The sequence below is a fragment of the Mesocricetus auratus genome, unplaced genomic scaffold (genome assembly GCF_017639785.1).
Source record: "Mesocricetus auratus isolate SY011 unplaced genomic scaffold, BCM_Maur_2.0 Super-Scaffold_100009, whole genome shotgun sequence".
NCBI classification, from domain to species: Eukaryota; Metazoa; Chordata; class Mammalia; order Rodentia; family Cricetidae; genus Mesocricetus; species Mesocricetus auratus.
In genome coordinates this window covers 19,526,253-19,544,494 of record NW_024429193.1, presented here as the reverse complement: position 1 = coordinate 19,544,494, position 18,242 = coordinate 19,526,253, and the positions used below count along the sequence as shown (strand labels likewise).

Here is an 18,242-nt window from a genome sequence, read left to right as displayed (position 1 = left end):
TGCAGATGATTTTGTCTACTTTATCCATTGACTTAATCCAACATATTAAACTCTCTCGTTAAAGAATTCTATAGAAACTGACTGAGAACAGCCACTTTATTTAAGACCCTTCCCCAGAGAACAAAGGAGACCTCTAAGTCTAATGGTGTATGGAGTTTTCTTTTCTCTGTATTGGGAAACTAGATGTAAACATGTATTTCTATTACCTGACATCCACTGTGTACTTTAATAAGATTCCCTTTTCACTAAATCAAACAATGACAAAATAATAAGCATTCGCATTAAACAACAAGGCATGTTTGCTAAGGGTTATCTTTCCTACTTAGCAATGATACTTGAGATTTGGCCCCTGCGATGCCCCCTATCTTGTTCTTTGTTAACTATGGAGGATGTAAAGGTAAAAATCTCTTTTCTATCCTTTTCTCAGGTAGGACTGATTACATAGCCATGTTTATTTATGAAACTACAGAGAAATCTTTAGGAGTGTGTGTGTGTGTGTGTGTGTGTGTGTGTGTGTGTGTGTGTGCACGTGTGTGTGCGCGTATCTGCACTGGGAGTTGATATAATAGCTAAGATACATGCTCCAGCAATAATGCTGTCAGCACGTTTTGGTTTTTATATAAAATGAGAGTGATCATTAATGCTGTTCTAATTCCAGTTTTCTTACTTATTAAAATTTCATTATTTTTATTTATTTGTACATACTCCATAAGACAAACACTGTTCCAGGCAATAGACAGTTACCAGAAAATGCATTGTGTGTTCAAGGAGGTTTGAAATTCTTCATTTTTCTGATAGTTGGTGGACTATCTTAGAGCCTGGCAGATAGTAAGGAAAAGCTAAATGAAGCTGAAGCATTTTCTGCCATGATAACTAATGTCAGCCCTTTATACTCCCCTTTGTTCTCTGCTAGTAATGGATACTTAACGTTTTAGCTAACTAGAATTGGAAAGACTTCTGGCTGGATACACTGCTTACCCTGCAAGCATGATCTGTATGCATCCCCAGAGCCCACATAAAAGCAAAGCAAGTACATCTGTCTGTAATCCCAGCACTGGGAAGGCAGAGCCAGAAGATCCCCAGGGAAAGCTGGCTATCCAACCAGCGGGAGTCAGCTCCAGGTTCTGCTAGGGACCCTGCCTCAATAAACATAGTAGAATGACGGAGGAGGATAGTGTGCCAGCTCCCGGCTTCCATATGCTTGCTTGCGCATGCACACATACACAAGTCCCTCACATACATAGGAAGGTGTTTAACTGCCCATTTTGGGTTGTATTTCTGTTTTACAGCTTTATTCCCTTTCTATTAACTGGGAACAATCACAACTTAAGAATTCTTCATTTTACTTGTCTTTTACTACTCAGCTAAACTTCTCAGTGTTTTGCTTTATGAAAAACTTTTTTCAAGTTTTTACTAATAATTTTGTCAATAGGAGCAGTTTAACTATGAGATTGACTAGTCAATAAGCATATTGCAGAGGGAGTGCCACCCTGCAAAGCCTGGGAAGGTAAGGGTGTTTGATATTGTAACATGTCAGCTTGATATGAACATCAGCACAACAGAGTCATGTACAGGTTTTAAAATTTTTGACAAAACTTTCATTTTAGAATGTTAAAGATACAAATTGATATTTGTTCCTGTGTATAAGCTAACAGAATACACTAATGGCCGAGCAATAAAGGAATGATACTACTGTCATTCATGTAGTTATGTCTGCTTCTTAGTCTTTATTCAGCCATGCTGACTGAGCATTTTCAGGTTACCATCTGTGTAAAGCAAGCTAACCATGCTGCAAAGGTTACACACATACAGCTACTGGGTAATCCAGAAGGGTGCAGAAATCTAGAGGGGTCTTAAGTCCCAAAGGGATGTTGGCTCTGCTGACTTCCATAGTCTCCTCCTACATCTTATATGGGAGGCTAGCATCCAGATGTTAACTGTGTCTTTTTCTAATAAGGGGTAATGTGGTGATACTTTGTTTATGATCTAACAAATAAAGCTTGCCTGATGATTAGAGTGCAAAGCTAGCCACAGCCACAGAGGTCAGGTAGTGATGGTACACACCTTTAATCCTAGCAGTCACTCTAGTTAGCTGTAGAAGACAGACAGTGGTGCTGCCTCCCAGCATTTGGGAGAACTGTAAGGTGGGAGGAGACAGGAGCTGATTGCATTCTGAGGCAGTCTGAGGAACAAGGCAGTCTGGAGATACAGTCTGAGGTTTGGTGGCTCACCCCTTTGGTCTGAGCATTGGTAGGGGTGAGAACGCTTTAGTGGCTGGCCGCTTTGCTTCTCTGATCTTCAGCTTTAACCCCAATATCTGTCCCCAGGTTTTTATTATTCGTGCTATAGGTTAACAGTGAGATTTAGGAAACCCTTCTTTTGATTCATTTAACATATACTTAAATGACTCAAATGGTTTATGAACATAAAATCGCATGCTTTCTTCAAGTTTCCTAATTGGATTTTAATACAGGTTCTCTGGGCAGTAAAGTCCTGAATAAACTGTCTACAAGAACGGGGCTGCCTTTTTCAGATAAGCACTTGCTAAATTTTCAGCATGCTTTCCCTCCACATTCACACAACAGCTTTTCTGACATTTCATTCATGGCATTATTAAATTTACTGATGAAATTACATGGAAAATATTTATTTTAATTAGATGTATAAGACCATAATATTTTATTATAGTATACTTGAAAGGCCCTATGAACTAATATGAGATGGTTTCTGAGAAATCAATACACTAAGGGGGAATGAAGAAGGAAAATACTTTTATTTAAAAAGTATCTTTTATACAGAAATCAACACAGAATTTAATGAATTGACTTACAATGGAATGGGATGAGATATGTAATGATGGCTTTTCCCTGGCAAGTTTGATTTGATTGGACCAGTTGGGGACATTTTCTGTACAGTTGTAGTTTTGAGTGATGATTTCTGGAAGAGAAGTTAAAGAGACTTAAATTTACCTGAAAGCACACCTAACTAAGGTCCATGCTTGGAGAATTCGTGGAAGCTCGTAAATTATACCTACACTACTGGTAACCAGTTTCTAGATGACTGGACAGGCAATTTTATAAGGAGGACTTTCTGGAAATACCTCCCAGCATTACCCAGAAAGCCCTCCTGTAACTGGAATAATACTCCTAGATGATAGAGAAGAAGAAAGGGATTTACTGCAGTCTTCCCTTTGAACTTTATAATTTGATTTAAATCTGACTCTGGTAATAGAAATATACCATAAATAATCAGCTCATTCAGTTAAACTATTACTAAAAGTAGCTCTTTGGGGGGAATGCTTAATATAATGAAAATGCCTCCCTGTACCATTTTACAGCTCTTCTCTGCTCCCTCCCAGCATTTAAAGAACCACGTGACTTCAAGAGAAGGCCCCACAATAATCTCATTGTGGCTTATTCTGTCATGGCTTATCACGTGTTACTCAAAATGCTGTCCATGACAATGGTAGAACTTTTATATTTAAGTTATAAGAAGTAACATTACTGAAGACATAAAGAACACAATAATCTTTGAAGTCTTTGCTTATTGTTATCATGTGTGGAAAGACAAGTGGTCCAAAGGTATTCTAACACACAGCTCTGATTATGCTGTTCATATTTCCTGGATCACTGTGGTGTTATGTAATTGCACGGCCTTCAGCTGTATATTAACTTAATGGCCTGAACTTTCCATGCCTCCCCCGGCTTCTCTATTTTTCACTCTCCTACATTCTAGCTTTCTGTTATATAGTATGATTAAATTAGATATTTCATTTCTCAAATACACTTTTGCTTTGTCAGAACTTCGACTTATTTCTTTTAGCTATTCTGAAAACTTTACTGCTATTTGAAAAACTTTCATAGCTTTTCTTAAAATAAAAAAGTTCACAATGTAATTTACACAAACACAAGTTTGTTTGTTTTAAGTTTCCTCAAGTTTATTTGATAACAAAATTAAGTGCGATAGTTATTAATATCCCATGCAAATGTTCCCTCTGCAGAAAAAAACTGGAGGAATAATTAATGCTTAGGAAAAGTAACGTTTCCTTTTTGTGTGTGTCAGTTCAGTGATAAAATAGATGGTGTCATCCTCATCTGACTCTAGTCTATTCATACAGCAAACCTGTCTGTCATTCTTTCACTGAGATGGCAAAACTCGCACTGGGAAATTGGGAATAGGTGAGCATACCCACATAATAGGTGGTGTATTTTAAATTTAAATTAATATTATTAAGGAATATGAATATTAATATAGTAAACATTGAACTATTATGAAATCCTTAGATGGCAGATTATTATGTAACACTATAATATGATGCATTTACTTACTTTTTTACAGTAAAGCTAAAAAACACTGTATATAGGCTCTCTCCTTTTGTCCCTCTCTTCTCTCTCTCATCCCTCTTTCTCTCTGCTCCCAGTTGGCCAACACTTAGCCCCCTTTGTTCCCTTCCTCCAATAAACTCCACATGGGTGTGTCGAAAAAACCTATATGTGGATATTGCTATATGTATAATATATTTATTTTATAATTTTATGCTTGCAATGACATTATACTCTATTATGGGCTTAAACGATTATATCCAATGCTCTTTCTTAGGGTTAGAATTCAAATATACTAAAGACTCCGATAATTCATCATGTAACTGTACAAAACAAAACAACACCTGAATGGAGGAATCTAAAGTAGGGGGAGTTTTCTTGGGCACAGGGTTTCTTATGACCTCAGTAGGGTGACTGGGTTTGATCAGTTTGTATTGGCATGAACCTGTGTCACTACATCACATTTGGCCAGATAAGGAAGCAGAGCTTAGCCTGGAAAGTAGCATCAGATGTCACCTTCTGGGACTACCCCAAGCCATCATTTATTCCAGCTTGATCATGGTTCGCAAGTTTGGACACCCCCTTAAATGGCATCACAGTCTGGGGACCAATGCTCAGATACCCAAGCCTGTCCGGGACATTCCCCCATTAGGTTCTAACAGAATCATGACATCTTTTCAAAACTCACCATTTCCCCACAGGACACAGTTTTAGAAACACATGCCACAGAAATGAGAATAGAGCTTAGCTGATACATCATACTCTGTGTATTTCCTTTTAACTCTTATCAAGTTTAGGAAACGTCATAGAATATTGGATGAGAGGAATCAGTTGGACAGTTGGAGGAGGCATCTGAGAACATTGATATTGTGTATGTGTATGTGATATATATACATATATATATATATATATAGTGTGTGTGTGGCACATGCATATGATACAAAGAGCTGACTGAAAAGCAATGTCAGAGAAGCAGCAACCATAAAGCCTTACTAACATGGCTGCTAATGATGAGATGAACAAAGATGACACCTATTGACATAACACAGGAGGGAGAAAGCTCACAAGGCCTCAGCCTTAGACAAAGCCACTAAGGGGCACTGACAGTGAAGGAAATGTTCTTCCTTGGGGAAGAGTGTACAAAGTAGTTATCAAATACCAAACTGAGGTTTCTTTTTAAAACATTGTCTCATGCAGCACAGGCTGGACTCACACTATGTAACTAAAGACAACCTTCAACTTCTAATTCTCCTGCCCACACTTCCCAAGTGCTTGAAAAGACAGGTATGCACCACCATATCCAATTACATTGTAGAAAACTGAATACAGGTGTGGCTTTTGCTTTTTTCTTCAAACTTCAGTTGACAGATAAAAATGCTGAAAATTATATAGAGAAAGAAAACAAATTTACATTTATGGCTCGTAAACTACTACAGTCACTACGAAAATCAGAAATGTAAAAGTGAGGTAACCATATGACCCATCTGTGTCATACTTGAACATATACCCAAAGGATTTTAAATCAGCATGTCACAGGGACAGATACCAGCCTAGATGTCCATCAACAGAGGAATGGACAATTGAGTGCGAAACTATGGAATTTTATGCAGTTGCCTACAATCTCAGCATTGGGGAGATGAGACAGAGGGGGAGGTATCAACAATTTGAGGTCAGCCTATGCTACGTCTTAGTGACACGCTGTCTCCAAAACAAACAAACAAACAAACAAACACAATGCCCTAAGTCTGAAAGATGACAATGTTCCTGAGAAGCCTGCAAATGATGATAGCACGCTGTACTTACTCAATGCCCTTGAACTACACTCTTAAAAAATGGCTAAGTGAATGCATTCTAAGTTATGCTGTACTACATTTTTAAAAAAGTGCTTTGTCTATGTATATGTATGTGTACTGCATGTGTGCCTGGTGTGAGATCTGGCATGTATATATGTGTATTGCTTGTATGCCTGATGCTGACATCAGGGGTGTATTACACATTCGGCATGCACGTGTTCCTGGTGCCAAGATCAGGAGGACCCTCTGGAACTGGAGTTACAGATGTCCGTGTTGCACTATGTGGTTACCAGAAACTGAACCTGGGCCCTGTGCAATACAAGTGCTCTCAGTTTTCCATGGGATTGCTTTCTATCATAAAGCTAGCAGCTTTTTTTCATTTTAATCAGCAAGTGTAATAACTTATGATTTCTGTTGGAGTTTTTGAAGAAATAACACACTAGAGTGAAAAATAATGGTATATAAAGATCTAAGAAAGGAAAGCATAAAGAATTAATCACTACATTACATATTAAAATATATGATAAACACGTGTTAATAAAACCACCATGGCTTTCACATAAAAGCAGGACAAATGAATTACAAAGAAGGAAAAACCCAGATAGACCCACACATATGAAAACAATTGAATGTAAGATGTTCCCACAACCCAAGGGTTAAAAGGCTAATTGTAGGACACACTATTTAGTATGACACTCTTACTGAAGAAAATACGATCAGATCCTTACAAAATACCATGTTTGAAAATGGAAGTTAAAAAGTAGACATTAGGAAGAGTACTGGTGCAATAAAAAATGTCAAAAGTAAAATCTTAAGAAAGTAGGAGGTTATATTAAGAAGAAGGATTTCAGTTCCACTTATGGAGAATTAAGGAGATGGCAGAAGAAAGAGATATCTGCAAAGTTAAATACAAAGACACTTACCTTTACCAAAAACAGAATGTGTAAGACAAACAACAAAGTAAGAAACCCAAAAAGGAAAGGTTCTGGGCATATCAAATTATATTATAGGTCCCTTAGTTGTTACCTTATTTTTCATGGAAATTCAAGTTGTCCTTATAAGATTCCCATTTCACCAGGCGTTGGTGGCGCACGCCTTTAATCCTAGCACTCAGGAGGCAGAGGCAGGCTGATCTCTGTGAGTTCCAGGCCAGCCTGGTCTACAGAGAGAATTCCAGGACAGCCTCCAAAGCCACAGAGAAACCCTGTCTCGAAAAACCAAAAAAAAAAAAAAAAGATTCCCATTTCTTCTTAACTCATCTAGTTTTACATTGCTACTGTTGCAGTATAAAAAAGAATGCTAATGTTTTAAACCCAGAAGAGTAACAGTAACAACAAAGCCAACTCCAAAGTCTGGCAATTATGTGATCAACACACTGGCTTTGATTTCAGAGATGAAGTTCTCTGAAGAGACTTACTGGAGCTTCATTTGTCATTTCTAAGCAAAGGATTAAATGCATTTTATAAAGCAAATTGGCATGGGAAATAATGTAGTATCAGGTTTCATCTATGTGCCGAATTCCACCATTTCCCCTCGAGGCTTAAACAAATATTACATGAGTGAGGGCTCTTGTAAAATGTTGTTTTGAAATAGATTTCATTAATGGCTTCTAGTGATAATTTATTTCTCTCTTTATGCACAAGTCTCTTCTCACAGTAATAATGGATAAGTTATTTGCATATAAATAGTTTTCAGCTGAAGCAGAAACCAAATATGTTTCTCCCCACCCCCTGGACATCATTAAAAAAGGAAAAAAAAAAGAGAAGGGAAGGAGATTTGTAATAATTATCAGGCAGGATTTATAATAATAAATATTTTTCATCAAAACTTTTTGCAGGAAGCCTTCTTTGCTGTTCTTATTGGTCCACTTCATGTGTTGGCCTTTGTTAAAGTCACAAAGGAAATAACCTGCCATTTACTCACTAGGGTTTTTGTTGTTCCACCTGATAGGACCCTCACAGAAAGATTTGCTATGATTTGTCTGCATTGTCTTATAGTTATTTTTGTTTCTGAAAGAGAAGAATTTTCTGTTTTAGAGAGGTAGTTGTCAATTCTGTGTCTGTTTCTTAACTAAATGAATCATTTATTTGTGAAGAGTAATGAAACATATGTTCATGATGGAGAGAAACTGTCTTTCAGTTGAAATTGTATAAATGTGTATCTTTTGGCTGTTGTATAGTTAATAATCTCAAAATATTGAAATTCTTTTATTATAGAGCATGTTTCTTTCATAAGTAAATACTGTGTACTTGTGTACAGTTTCATTTCAAGTAAAAATGGTCAGTAGATGAGAAGGAACAAGAAACCAGTATTTTCAGATTTATTGATGTGATATGTGCTAATCTTTAGTATCTGAGCTATGATACATCCCTGTATCATTTTTACTGTAAGTGACTAACAGGCAACATTATGATACAGTATATATGAGTACTTTGTTGGCAAAATTAAGATACCAGCTGCTTTCTGGTGGGTAGGATGTCTTTTAATGTGTCTTTCTGACCAGTAGAGGTCACTCAGTGTAAAGTGAATAATGGCTTCTATTTCCAAAAGAGACAGCTAATGTGACCATTCTATTTGAGCAAATCTATTACAATTGGTTACTGTTACTTGTGGAGATGCTGTTTTCATCTTGTGCATGCTTTCTTAGGTAAGTCTGCTTCATAATGTTCAAAGACATTTTAAACATGAAATCAAAGATATGACCCTGGTCAAAATACTCTATTTAAATCTTCTTGCTTTTGAACATTATGCAGATTTTTTTGGAAGTTTAAAAAGGAGTGACATGTAAAATTGTCCTCCAGAGAACTGAACGCGATTGGATTCTACCACAGAGAGGCAGCCTTCACCATAACATAGAGCAAAGGACTTGGGTTCAGGGAGAACAAGCACTTGGCCTTCATTTATTCCCCTCATTCTCAGTAGAATGGAATTAGAAAGTAGCTGTGTGTCGCAACCTTGGCACCTGGCATTGTGGCAGTTTGTAAAGGTTTTAGAACAATGACATTTTTGTTTTTCCCAAGTGTATTTATATTTTCAACTTTTAAGGTATGGGTGTAAAAGGGAAAGTACACCCATGGACAAATTTACCAGCTTTACTCTAGCTTGTGATAATGATCCCCTAGATTCCAGGGACATGCCACATTCCAGGAATCTGGGTGTTTTCAGTTAGTTCATTTACATTCCTCTGGCAAGTCTGCTGTTTGGGGAGGTTCTGAATTCTGAAGTCAATGTGAAGCAACTCGAAGAGGCAAGTCACAGTGTAGCCTTTGAGCTCAGTTGCCTGTAGACTCGAAGTGGTGTTTTCTTTCCATTCACTCAGGGGTGTTTTAACTACTGAATCAGCTTAGCCATGTGTTCATACTCAAAGTATATCATCGTGACAGTTGCTTAACTTTTCTGGGTTATTTTATCCATTTTTCACAAAGGAAAAAAAAACAAAGCTTAGAAAGTTTAGAGAACTTACCAAGGTCACATGGCTAGTAAGAAGAAATCTTGAACTTGAAGTCAGGTTTAAGAATTATTCTGGAGAACATTAGGGTAACATTATATAACAGAGGAAAGAACTCTTAAAAGAATTAAAACTTGAATGATTATGAAATATATTTACAAGTTTTGCCCAAGATGTTGCCTGTGGCAATATCAATGCTATTAAAAATATAGCAGGAAGTGATCACATTCCTGTTTCTAAAATACCAGTCTCTATCAGTTACTTCCTTCTTTGAGGGCCATTGAGCACGAAGGTCTGCCACTGTATTGGGGGGATGCCAGCATTAGAGAAACAATAAAGAAGCCCAAATCTGTGAGGCAACTTAGGCTTTAGCTATCATCTGAAATAGAAAGACAGGAAAAGGAAATGGTTACACCATTGGTATATCCACGGCCACTTGTAGGACCACCAACTCTTTACAGGGAGGAGATGAGGACCTGTTCTACTTAGATGTAGATCCCACTCTTTACTGTAACAGTGGGCTGTGGTTCCTCATTCCAGCAGAGCATGCCCAGGGGATCATAGTAAGCACTGGGCTCTGTGCCATGAAGAAAAGGTCTTATTCATACTTCAGTCTACACATACGTTTTGTCCAACAAGGAGCACAAAGCGTACTGCGATACTGTATATTTGTCAGTTAACCAGTTATCTATTTTTGAGACAATACCTCGGCATAAAGGTCAGACAAGCCTCAATCCATGATTCTTTTAACTGTAGGCATGTAACACCATATCTCAATTAATGTAAAGATAGGAGACACAGCACAAAAGCTATTATATCATTATAGTTATTAATGAAAACCATTCATGAGTTGCATAGTTGTAAACTGACACATAGTTTTTAAATGAAAGGTGACTTCCCTATTCCTGGGTTCCTGTAATTCATAATGAAATGCTGTGTTGTGATGCATACATTTTAATCACTGAACCAATTCTTCAGGTTCCCCGTGATGCATATATCTTAAACTTTAGTGAAATTTACTTACAGAGTGCCTGTATTTCCAGGGAATAATGTTTCAGAAGCAATTTAGCAATTCATTTGACAGATCTAATAGGTGCACATTTTGATAAATATATAGTGTAAAGACACACATATAAACAGACATTGCTTAATAAAGCTTTATGTCAATCAAGATAAATCCATGTGATTGTGTATGTATATGTTCTATTAGTGACAGCCTCATTGCCTGATCAGTTCGAAGAACAAGGGTTTTAACAGGAACATGGTTTAGGCAGACTAATTCCCTAATCTCCTTGGTTTGAAGTGTAGTATTATATTCCATTTCTTAAGGCCCCTTTGAAAGGATTTTCTGATACTCTGTAGTACTTTACGATATCATCCTAAAATATTCCATACATGGGAGAGTATTTAAAGAATCATTATCCTTATGCCTTCTGTTTTTGAATATGTAACAGTGCTGGGCAGGGCAAGTGACTCATGTGCTGAACAAGCATCAGACAGTATTTTGATTTTGAACAGCAAAGTTAATGAGATAATAAACACAGACATGAGAACTTTTCTTAGCATGTATGTAGTTTTGGACTGCATATTTCCCTCCTGTAAGCACAGTTTTATAGATTGAAACACTGTGACATTGGATCAAATTGAATCTTAGACACAGTAGAAAACAGTAAATCTTGATGTGTCTCTAATATGATGGCATGCTTTCAGGACTCTTCTTTGATATTCAACATTTGCAAAACCAAACAATAAAATCACAGTAAGAAAAAAGTTGAATAAAATATGAACTCTCTACTTGATATTTTAAAGCCATGCTACTTAAATGAGCTATTTCCTCATTTTTAAATTCCTAAAATTCTGCCTACACCTGGAATATTTACTTTTAAGTGGGTTTTATCATCTTTACATGACATAGAGTTCATTACTCTTGAATGAGAATGATTTTATGATTTCTAAATATTGACTCAGCATGGAGACATTTTAAAATCAGAGACTTCCAGATTTATTTATAGAACTGGTAATTTTAGACTCCACTCTTTTGTACCAAAATTGTCACACTGAAGGGCTGTGAGCACAGATTTTATTCTGTTCCCTTCTCTTTTTGCCCTGTGGCATTGGGTGACATTTCATAGAGACTGAATTGGCAGAGGTCTGGAAAATATGTAATTATAAGAATCACCTGCTATGGAATTTCCTATTATATACTAGGCATGATTCAGGCAAACTTTTCATAGATGTTGGATGAGAAGTTTTCTTCTTCCAGAACCTGTGATTAAAACATGGCATTTTGTATATAAATAGGAGATGGATTCTGTACAATCCAGCTTTGTATCAGAGATGGTGTAGTAATATAAGTCTTTGCCCTGTGTCACAGAAGCAGCAGTATATATAATTGGAAATATATTTTAAGATTAAGTGCAATAAATCTTTTTAATACTCTGTAGCTTAAAACAGGCTGAGTGCTAAAATGCAGGAAGATGAATGGTGAGGTATTTTTCTTTCCTTAATACTCCTTAGAGAAATCTCAACAAAAAAACAAGTTTACTAAATTACTTGAAGAATTTAGTCTGTATATATGGTATATATATATATATATATATATGTTTGCAGAATATATAAAGAATATGTATAACAATGAGTGAACAGGTTTTTTCGTTGCTATAATATAGTAGTAAGTGCAGAGGATAGACTATGTTTCTTCATAATTGAAAATAAAATGTCCCCATGCAATAGTTTCTTGATAATAGCCTTATCTGTTGTATTACACTTTGTATATCTGGGTCAGCAAAGTTTCAGTTGTCAATTAACTAACTGGAATTATGTAAGCAGTTCACATGGCAGTTTATTCTGGTTACTACAGCAATACTTGCATTTTTTCTATACATAGTTTAGTTTGTATATAAAAGTCTGTCTCTTATAAAATTTTGTTTAAATAATTGTGTGTTATTCTTTTACATTTTGAATGCATACAAATCATGTTATCCTATGGTCATCTATACTGATACTTTATTTAAGAAGAGATATGAAAAATGCTCATTCCTTAGTAGATCATTACCCATTAGCTTCCTATAATGATGATTTAAATTTGGACAGCTGCTAAGTTGATATGGTTTGTTTGAACTAGAGCCTGGATGCCATCTTCTCTAAATTTGGAAATGCTCTCTACAATGAAGCAAAAGATTAAAATGATTCATATGAATGTATTAGTTATAAAAAGCTATTGGGCTTAAAAGCATAAGGAATGCATGCTCATAAGTATATTGCTTCATATAAATGTTGACTAGAGAGATACAGAAGCATCACATTTATATTCCATTAATATCATTGTATTTACTTTACTAGCTTACTTTTTATGTTTATTGATGTTATGCTATGTCCATTTTACTTTTATATTCCTGGAGTGTCTCTTGAATTCTCCTGTTGTAATTTCACTTATTGCAACTGTTCTGAACTATCCCACACATACATGGTAAGGAAAGTTGTTAAGAGAAGCTTTTTCTTGTGAGAAGCTTTCCTGCCAGCCTGATTCCAGAGCCGCATCAGTCCCAAATAAACACACAAGAGGCTATATTAATTATGAAGCTGTTGGCCTTGCTTGTTTCTTATTGGCTAGTTCTGACTTAAGTAATTACCCCATAATTGTTAATCTAAGTATGTCTCTTACTGGAGAATAGTTCCGGGATCCTACCCCATGGGGTTACATCTCGAACTCTCTTGTGTTTCTCCTTCCCAGAATCCTCCTGGATTCCTAGCCCCACCTATCTAGATTCCTATTGGCCAGACAGTGCTTTATTGACATATACACAGGACTTCCCAACATCTCCTCTTTTCTGTTTAAACAAAAAGAAAGGTCTTAACTTTAACATAGTCAAATTGTATATGACAGAACAGTTATCAAGTAAGAACACAGTTACAACATTTTGTCTATTAACATTTAGCAAGATCTAAAGAAAATATCATCCATCCCATCCTTGTGAGTCCAAAGTCCTATATGTAGCTTATCTTTTATCAAAACTAAGGAAAACTATAATTATAACTATCTGTCTTCAACTCTATCAAAGACCACAGAAGGATAATATATAAACACTAGGATTGACCGAGATATCTGTCTGGACAGTCACCCGAAGTTCCTCTGTAATGTTGGGGCATCCATCTTCAGCCCATAGGCCACAATGTGTCTGGAACACTTCTCAGCAAAGCAGGAAATTTCAAACCGTCCATCTGCATTGGCAGTCTGTCAGTCATTTTTCTGTGTCCTGCAGAATGTCCTGTAGACTCTTCCATGAAGCAGGAACCCTGTAAGACTGAGTTCAGCAGTCACTTTTCTGTGGGTCCTGCATGTTCAGTTTATACAGCAACAGTCAAACAGTCTAGGCAAGAGCAGTTTCTTGCCCAAATGGCTAATCTTGCCATGTTGAAAGCAAACTCCATAACAAGTTTCTTCGATGCCCATCTTCCTCTCAGACGTAATTGGTGCTGCCAGGAACAGACATTTCTCATTGTTAAGAAAAGCCCTAAACCATTTTAAATGCCATTTTCTGAAGGTCTTTGAGAGGTTTGAAGACTGTTTATCTATCTCAAATATATTTCTGTATATCTAGAAAACCTAACTTACCTAACTATAAATTTTGACTATTATAAGTAACTATCTATAGTCTGTATTCAATTATGCATTACGTTTTAAAAGATCAGTATAAGCACAATACTTAATCAGAGGAGAAATATACATATCACAAAATTGACCTTGAATTCATATCAATAAAGGAAAAACAATACCCATAACATAATTTCCCTTTTTACCATTAACAAGAGATCGGCTGTGATTGTTAGCCAATTATAAACAATCCCATTTAAATGAAAACAAAGATTTATAAACAAGATGGGAATCAGGATGTCGCTCATTCCAAACTGCTTCTTGCTGGAAGGGGGCACTGTTCATACCATGGGGATCATGACAAAACTCAGAAACCTGTATAAGTCCTTATTTTCGTGGTCTGTAAAGCTCCATCATCTTAGCTGTTTCAGTTGTTGGAACAACTGGTCCACTGCTTCCGGGGGGTCTTGTTTCGTCAAACCACAGAAGCCTGGAAGGAATCCTCAGCTTTTCATTTTCTGTGGAAACATAAGTAAAATCTCCTTTTCCATGTAACATATCCTTATACTTAAATTTTGAAGTCAAGGCATTTTTAAAAGATAGAAGTTGAATTAATTCAGCAGCATTTAAAATCAAGTGTACTTTAGTTGTTCCTTCCTTAGCAATGAAAAAACTGAAAAACCTAATAGCATACAGTATCCAGACTCTCTGTGTATTTTCCATCTTTACGTGGCATATTTATTTATCTATTATTACTCTATTTCTTTTACTTTTATTTATTTTTCTTTGAGACAGGGTTTCTCTTTTGAAATCCGCCTGCCTCTGCCTCTGGAGTAAATCCCACCGGTGTGCGCACCACAATTCCGGCTTTTGTATTTATTTACCACTTTGCCGTTTCATTTTCTCTCTCAAACTCACGTATATTTTTAAACACACTGTAAACCTTTAGAGGTTTTGTTCATCCAAGTCTGACTTTACTGTAAATCTTTACGTTTTTCTGGCCACGTGTCTTATCTGTAAAACCACGGCTGTTTTAAACTGCCGGTTTTTCGTCAAGATGGCGGGCGTAAGCGTGACTCCAGCTTACCGCCTCAGTCCATGCTGACATCCAGCAAAAGCTGCCACTTCCAGCTGTACGTACACACCTTTCAATCGTTAGCAGAGTCTCTTAAAACAACCTTGTTGGTTTTTTTTTTCTTTTTATGCCGAGTCAGGAAGACTCCGGTAAGTGAGCCGCGCGAATCTCGGCTTGTTGCTAGCAAAACAGAGCACACCTGAGAAAAATGCTGCTACCAAAATCTGTGCTTTTCTCTGTTCTTCTGTTTTTAAAATTCCTTTAAAGCTTTTGTTGTTTTGCGTGGAAATTGAATCCCACTCCTGACAACCATTCTGTTAAGAGAAGCTTTTTCTTGTGAGAAGCTTTCCTGCCAGCCTGATTCCAGAGCCGCATCAGTCCCAAATAAACACACAAGAGGCTATATTAATTATGAAGCTGTTGGCCTTGCTTGTTTCTTACTGGCTAGCTCTGACTTAAGTAATTACCCCATAATTGTTAATCTAAGTATGTCTCTTACCGGAGAATAGTTCCGGGTTCCTACCCCATGGCGTTACATCTCAAACTCTCTTGTGTTTCTCCTTCCCAGAATCCTCCTGGATTCCTAGCCCCACCTATCTAGATTCCTATTGGCCAGACAGTGCTTTATTGACATATACACAGGACTTCCCCAACAGAAAGTTTTCATGAAGTCTGTCTTTTTGAAGTGTTTGATTTCATAGAGCTCTTTTTTGAAACAGAGGATTTGCATGGGGGCAGACCTCCTGAGCATTGTTTGGATTAGAATTGGAGCAGATTAACCTGTCTGTATTTACACTATCAAGCTGTATTATCTAGTCACAATCTGTTCATCTGTTCACTAAATTCCCTTCCTCTTTTTCTGCATTCCCTTTTCTTCTATTGCTCTCTTAACTTTGAGTCTCTCATGTAGTTTCTATTTCCATAAACCATCACTGGGAGCAACTTCACCCATTATAGCCATGTGTGTAACTGGAGTCTTTGTCTCCATATCAGATTCCTACTAGACTTTTGAAATTGCAGTTTTCTTTTGTATATTATTACTATTTTCATAGACACTTTATTTTCTCCATTACTAAGATTTGGCTTATTTATGTTTGTGTATGTATAAATGTGTGTGGGTGCTAGTAGAGACCAAAAGAGGCTAAAGATTCCCTGGATCTGGGGTTAAAGGCATATGTGAGCCACCTTCCCTGAATTCTGGGAACCAACTCTTCATCTTCTGTGAGAAATGAAAGTGCTGTTAATCACTAAACCTTTTCCAGCCCAATCACCTGGAACCATTTCTCTAACTCTGCTATCCTGAGCCATCTCTCCAGCCCAGCCACCTAGGACCATTTTTCCAACTGTGTCACTATAGATTGTTGTCTTTTGCTAGTCACTCTCCATACTTAATATTGTGTGAATTACTTAGAGAATACCAAGTTTTTCTTCCATAGCTTATACATGTTTGTAAATGCCTTATTGGTGTTCCTGAAATGAACCATCTTCAAATTGTCTCTTCTTATATTATACTGCCAGACTTTACTTCTTAAACTACAACTTTCTCATGAGTCTCCTTTATTCTAAAATTTCTTAAATAAATGTAGCTGTTTTAGAAAGTCTCTCTCTCTCTCTCTCTCTCTCTCTCTCTCTCTCTCTGTGTGTGAATACTCATGTGCATATATTTGCAGGTCATTGGAGATCAGCGCACAACTTGTATAGGGGTTGGTGCTCTCTTTCTATCATATGCGTTTCAAGTATCCAACTCAGGTCATTAAGCTTATTGGCAAGTTCCTTTATGTACTGAGCCTTCTCACTGGCTCACACAGAACTTTTAAGAGCTACTTACTACCTATGGATGTAGGTTCCATGGAATCCAAAGAAGTAAAGAATGGAGTCTGCGTCTGTTCAACTGTAGTATTCAATTTCCTGTACTCAACTTTATATGTAAAATAGCTTCTGGTCATTTTCTTATAACTTAGGGGTATTATAACATGCATGTTGGGACAATAAGTTAGTTACAATAATATTTATTTACAATAATGTGATATATACTCAATCTGTAGTACATTGCTTCACTTAAACTCTATCTTTGAGCCGGGTGTTGGTGGCGCACGCCTTTAATCCCAGCACTCGGGAGGCAGAGGCAGGCGGATTTCCGTGAGTTCGAGGCCAGGCTGGACCGACAGCCTCCGAAACAGAGAAACCCTGTCTCGTAAAACAAAAAAACAAAAACAAAACAAAACAAAACAAAAAAACCAAACACCAAAAACCAAAAACCAAAAAAAACTCTATCTTTGAATTGTGATGTGTATGTGTGTGTTTATATGTATATATACATATAATTTTGTTTGCCCAGATTGCTAGCTACTAAATAATCTGTCTGACTCTTTAAATCTTCACTTTTCTAATGCAGATGCCACTACTTCCTCACTGAATGTGAATGAATATTTAGGAAATAAATGAATTAAGTATATTTTTATGATGTGTCTCTTGAGGAATTGCAGTTTTTTCTTCATTTGGAAATTGTTTTCATACTACATTTAACAACTGGGAAAATAGACAATCATTTTATACTTATGGTTCAAAGCCCTTATCTGTTTAGAGGAACTGCATAAGAACACTGGTTTCTTATTTTGTAGATTATGGATACAAACCAAAGAGTAACAGCTAATTCACTAAAGACCTTATAAACCTACTTTAAATTTATGTTCTTTTATCTTAGGACCTGCAACATACAGTCCGATTTTAATGAAGTCTCGTGCTATAATCTCATTTGTTAGAGGATCAAAGCGTTTTGAACATTGTCCCAAAGAGTTCTCTCCTGGACCAACGACATATGAGGTTTGTCAGTGCTTTCTCTCAGTACGACAGGAATAGAAAGATTTATATAAAGTATGGAACATGTGCACATAAAGTTCTTCCTATGTGTTTACTGATAATACTGACTAATCAAATTACTTGAGTAAGACATTCTTGAAGATGTATTCTGACATTTTAAGAAAAATGAATTATTTAACTTTAGCATTAT

The 18,242-nt window shown here is 36.6% G+C and overlaps 1 protein-coding gene across 2 annotated transcripts in view; it reads left to right on the top strand.

The window, feature by feature from the left end:
- Positions 1-18,242, top strand: part of Stpg2 (sperm tail PG-rich repeat containing 2) — a 456,622-nt gene that overhangs the window by 254,430 nt on the left and 183,950 nt on the right. For both annotated transcript variants that reach the window (XM_040751713.1, XM_040751712.1), the window contains exon 12: positions 17,937-18,055. In XM_040751713.1, coding sequence (XP_040607647.1) covers positions 17,937-18,055 — 119 coding nt within the window. The remainder of the gene's footprint in view (positions 1-17,936; positions 18,056-18,242) is intronic.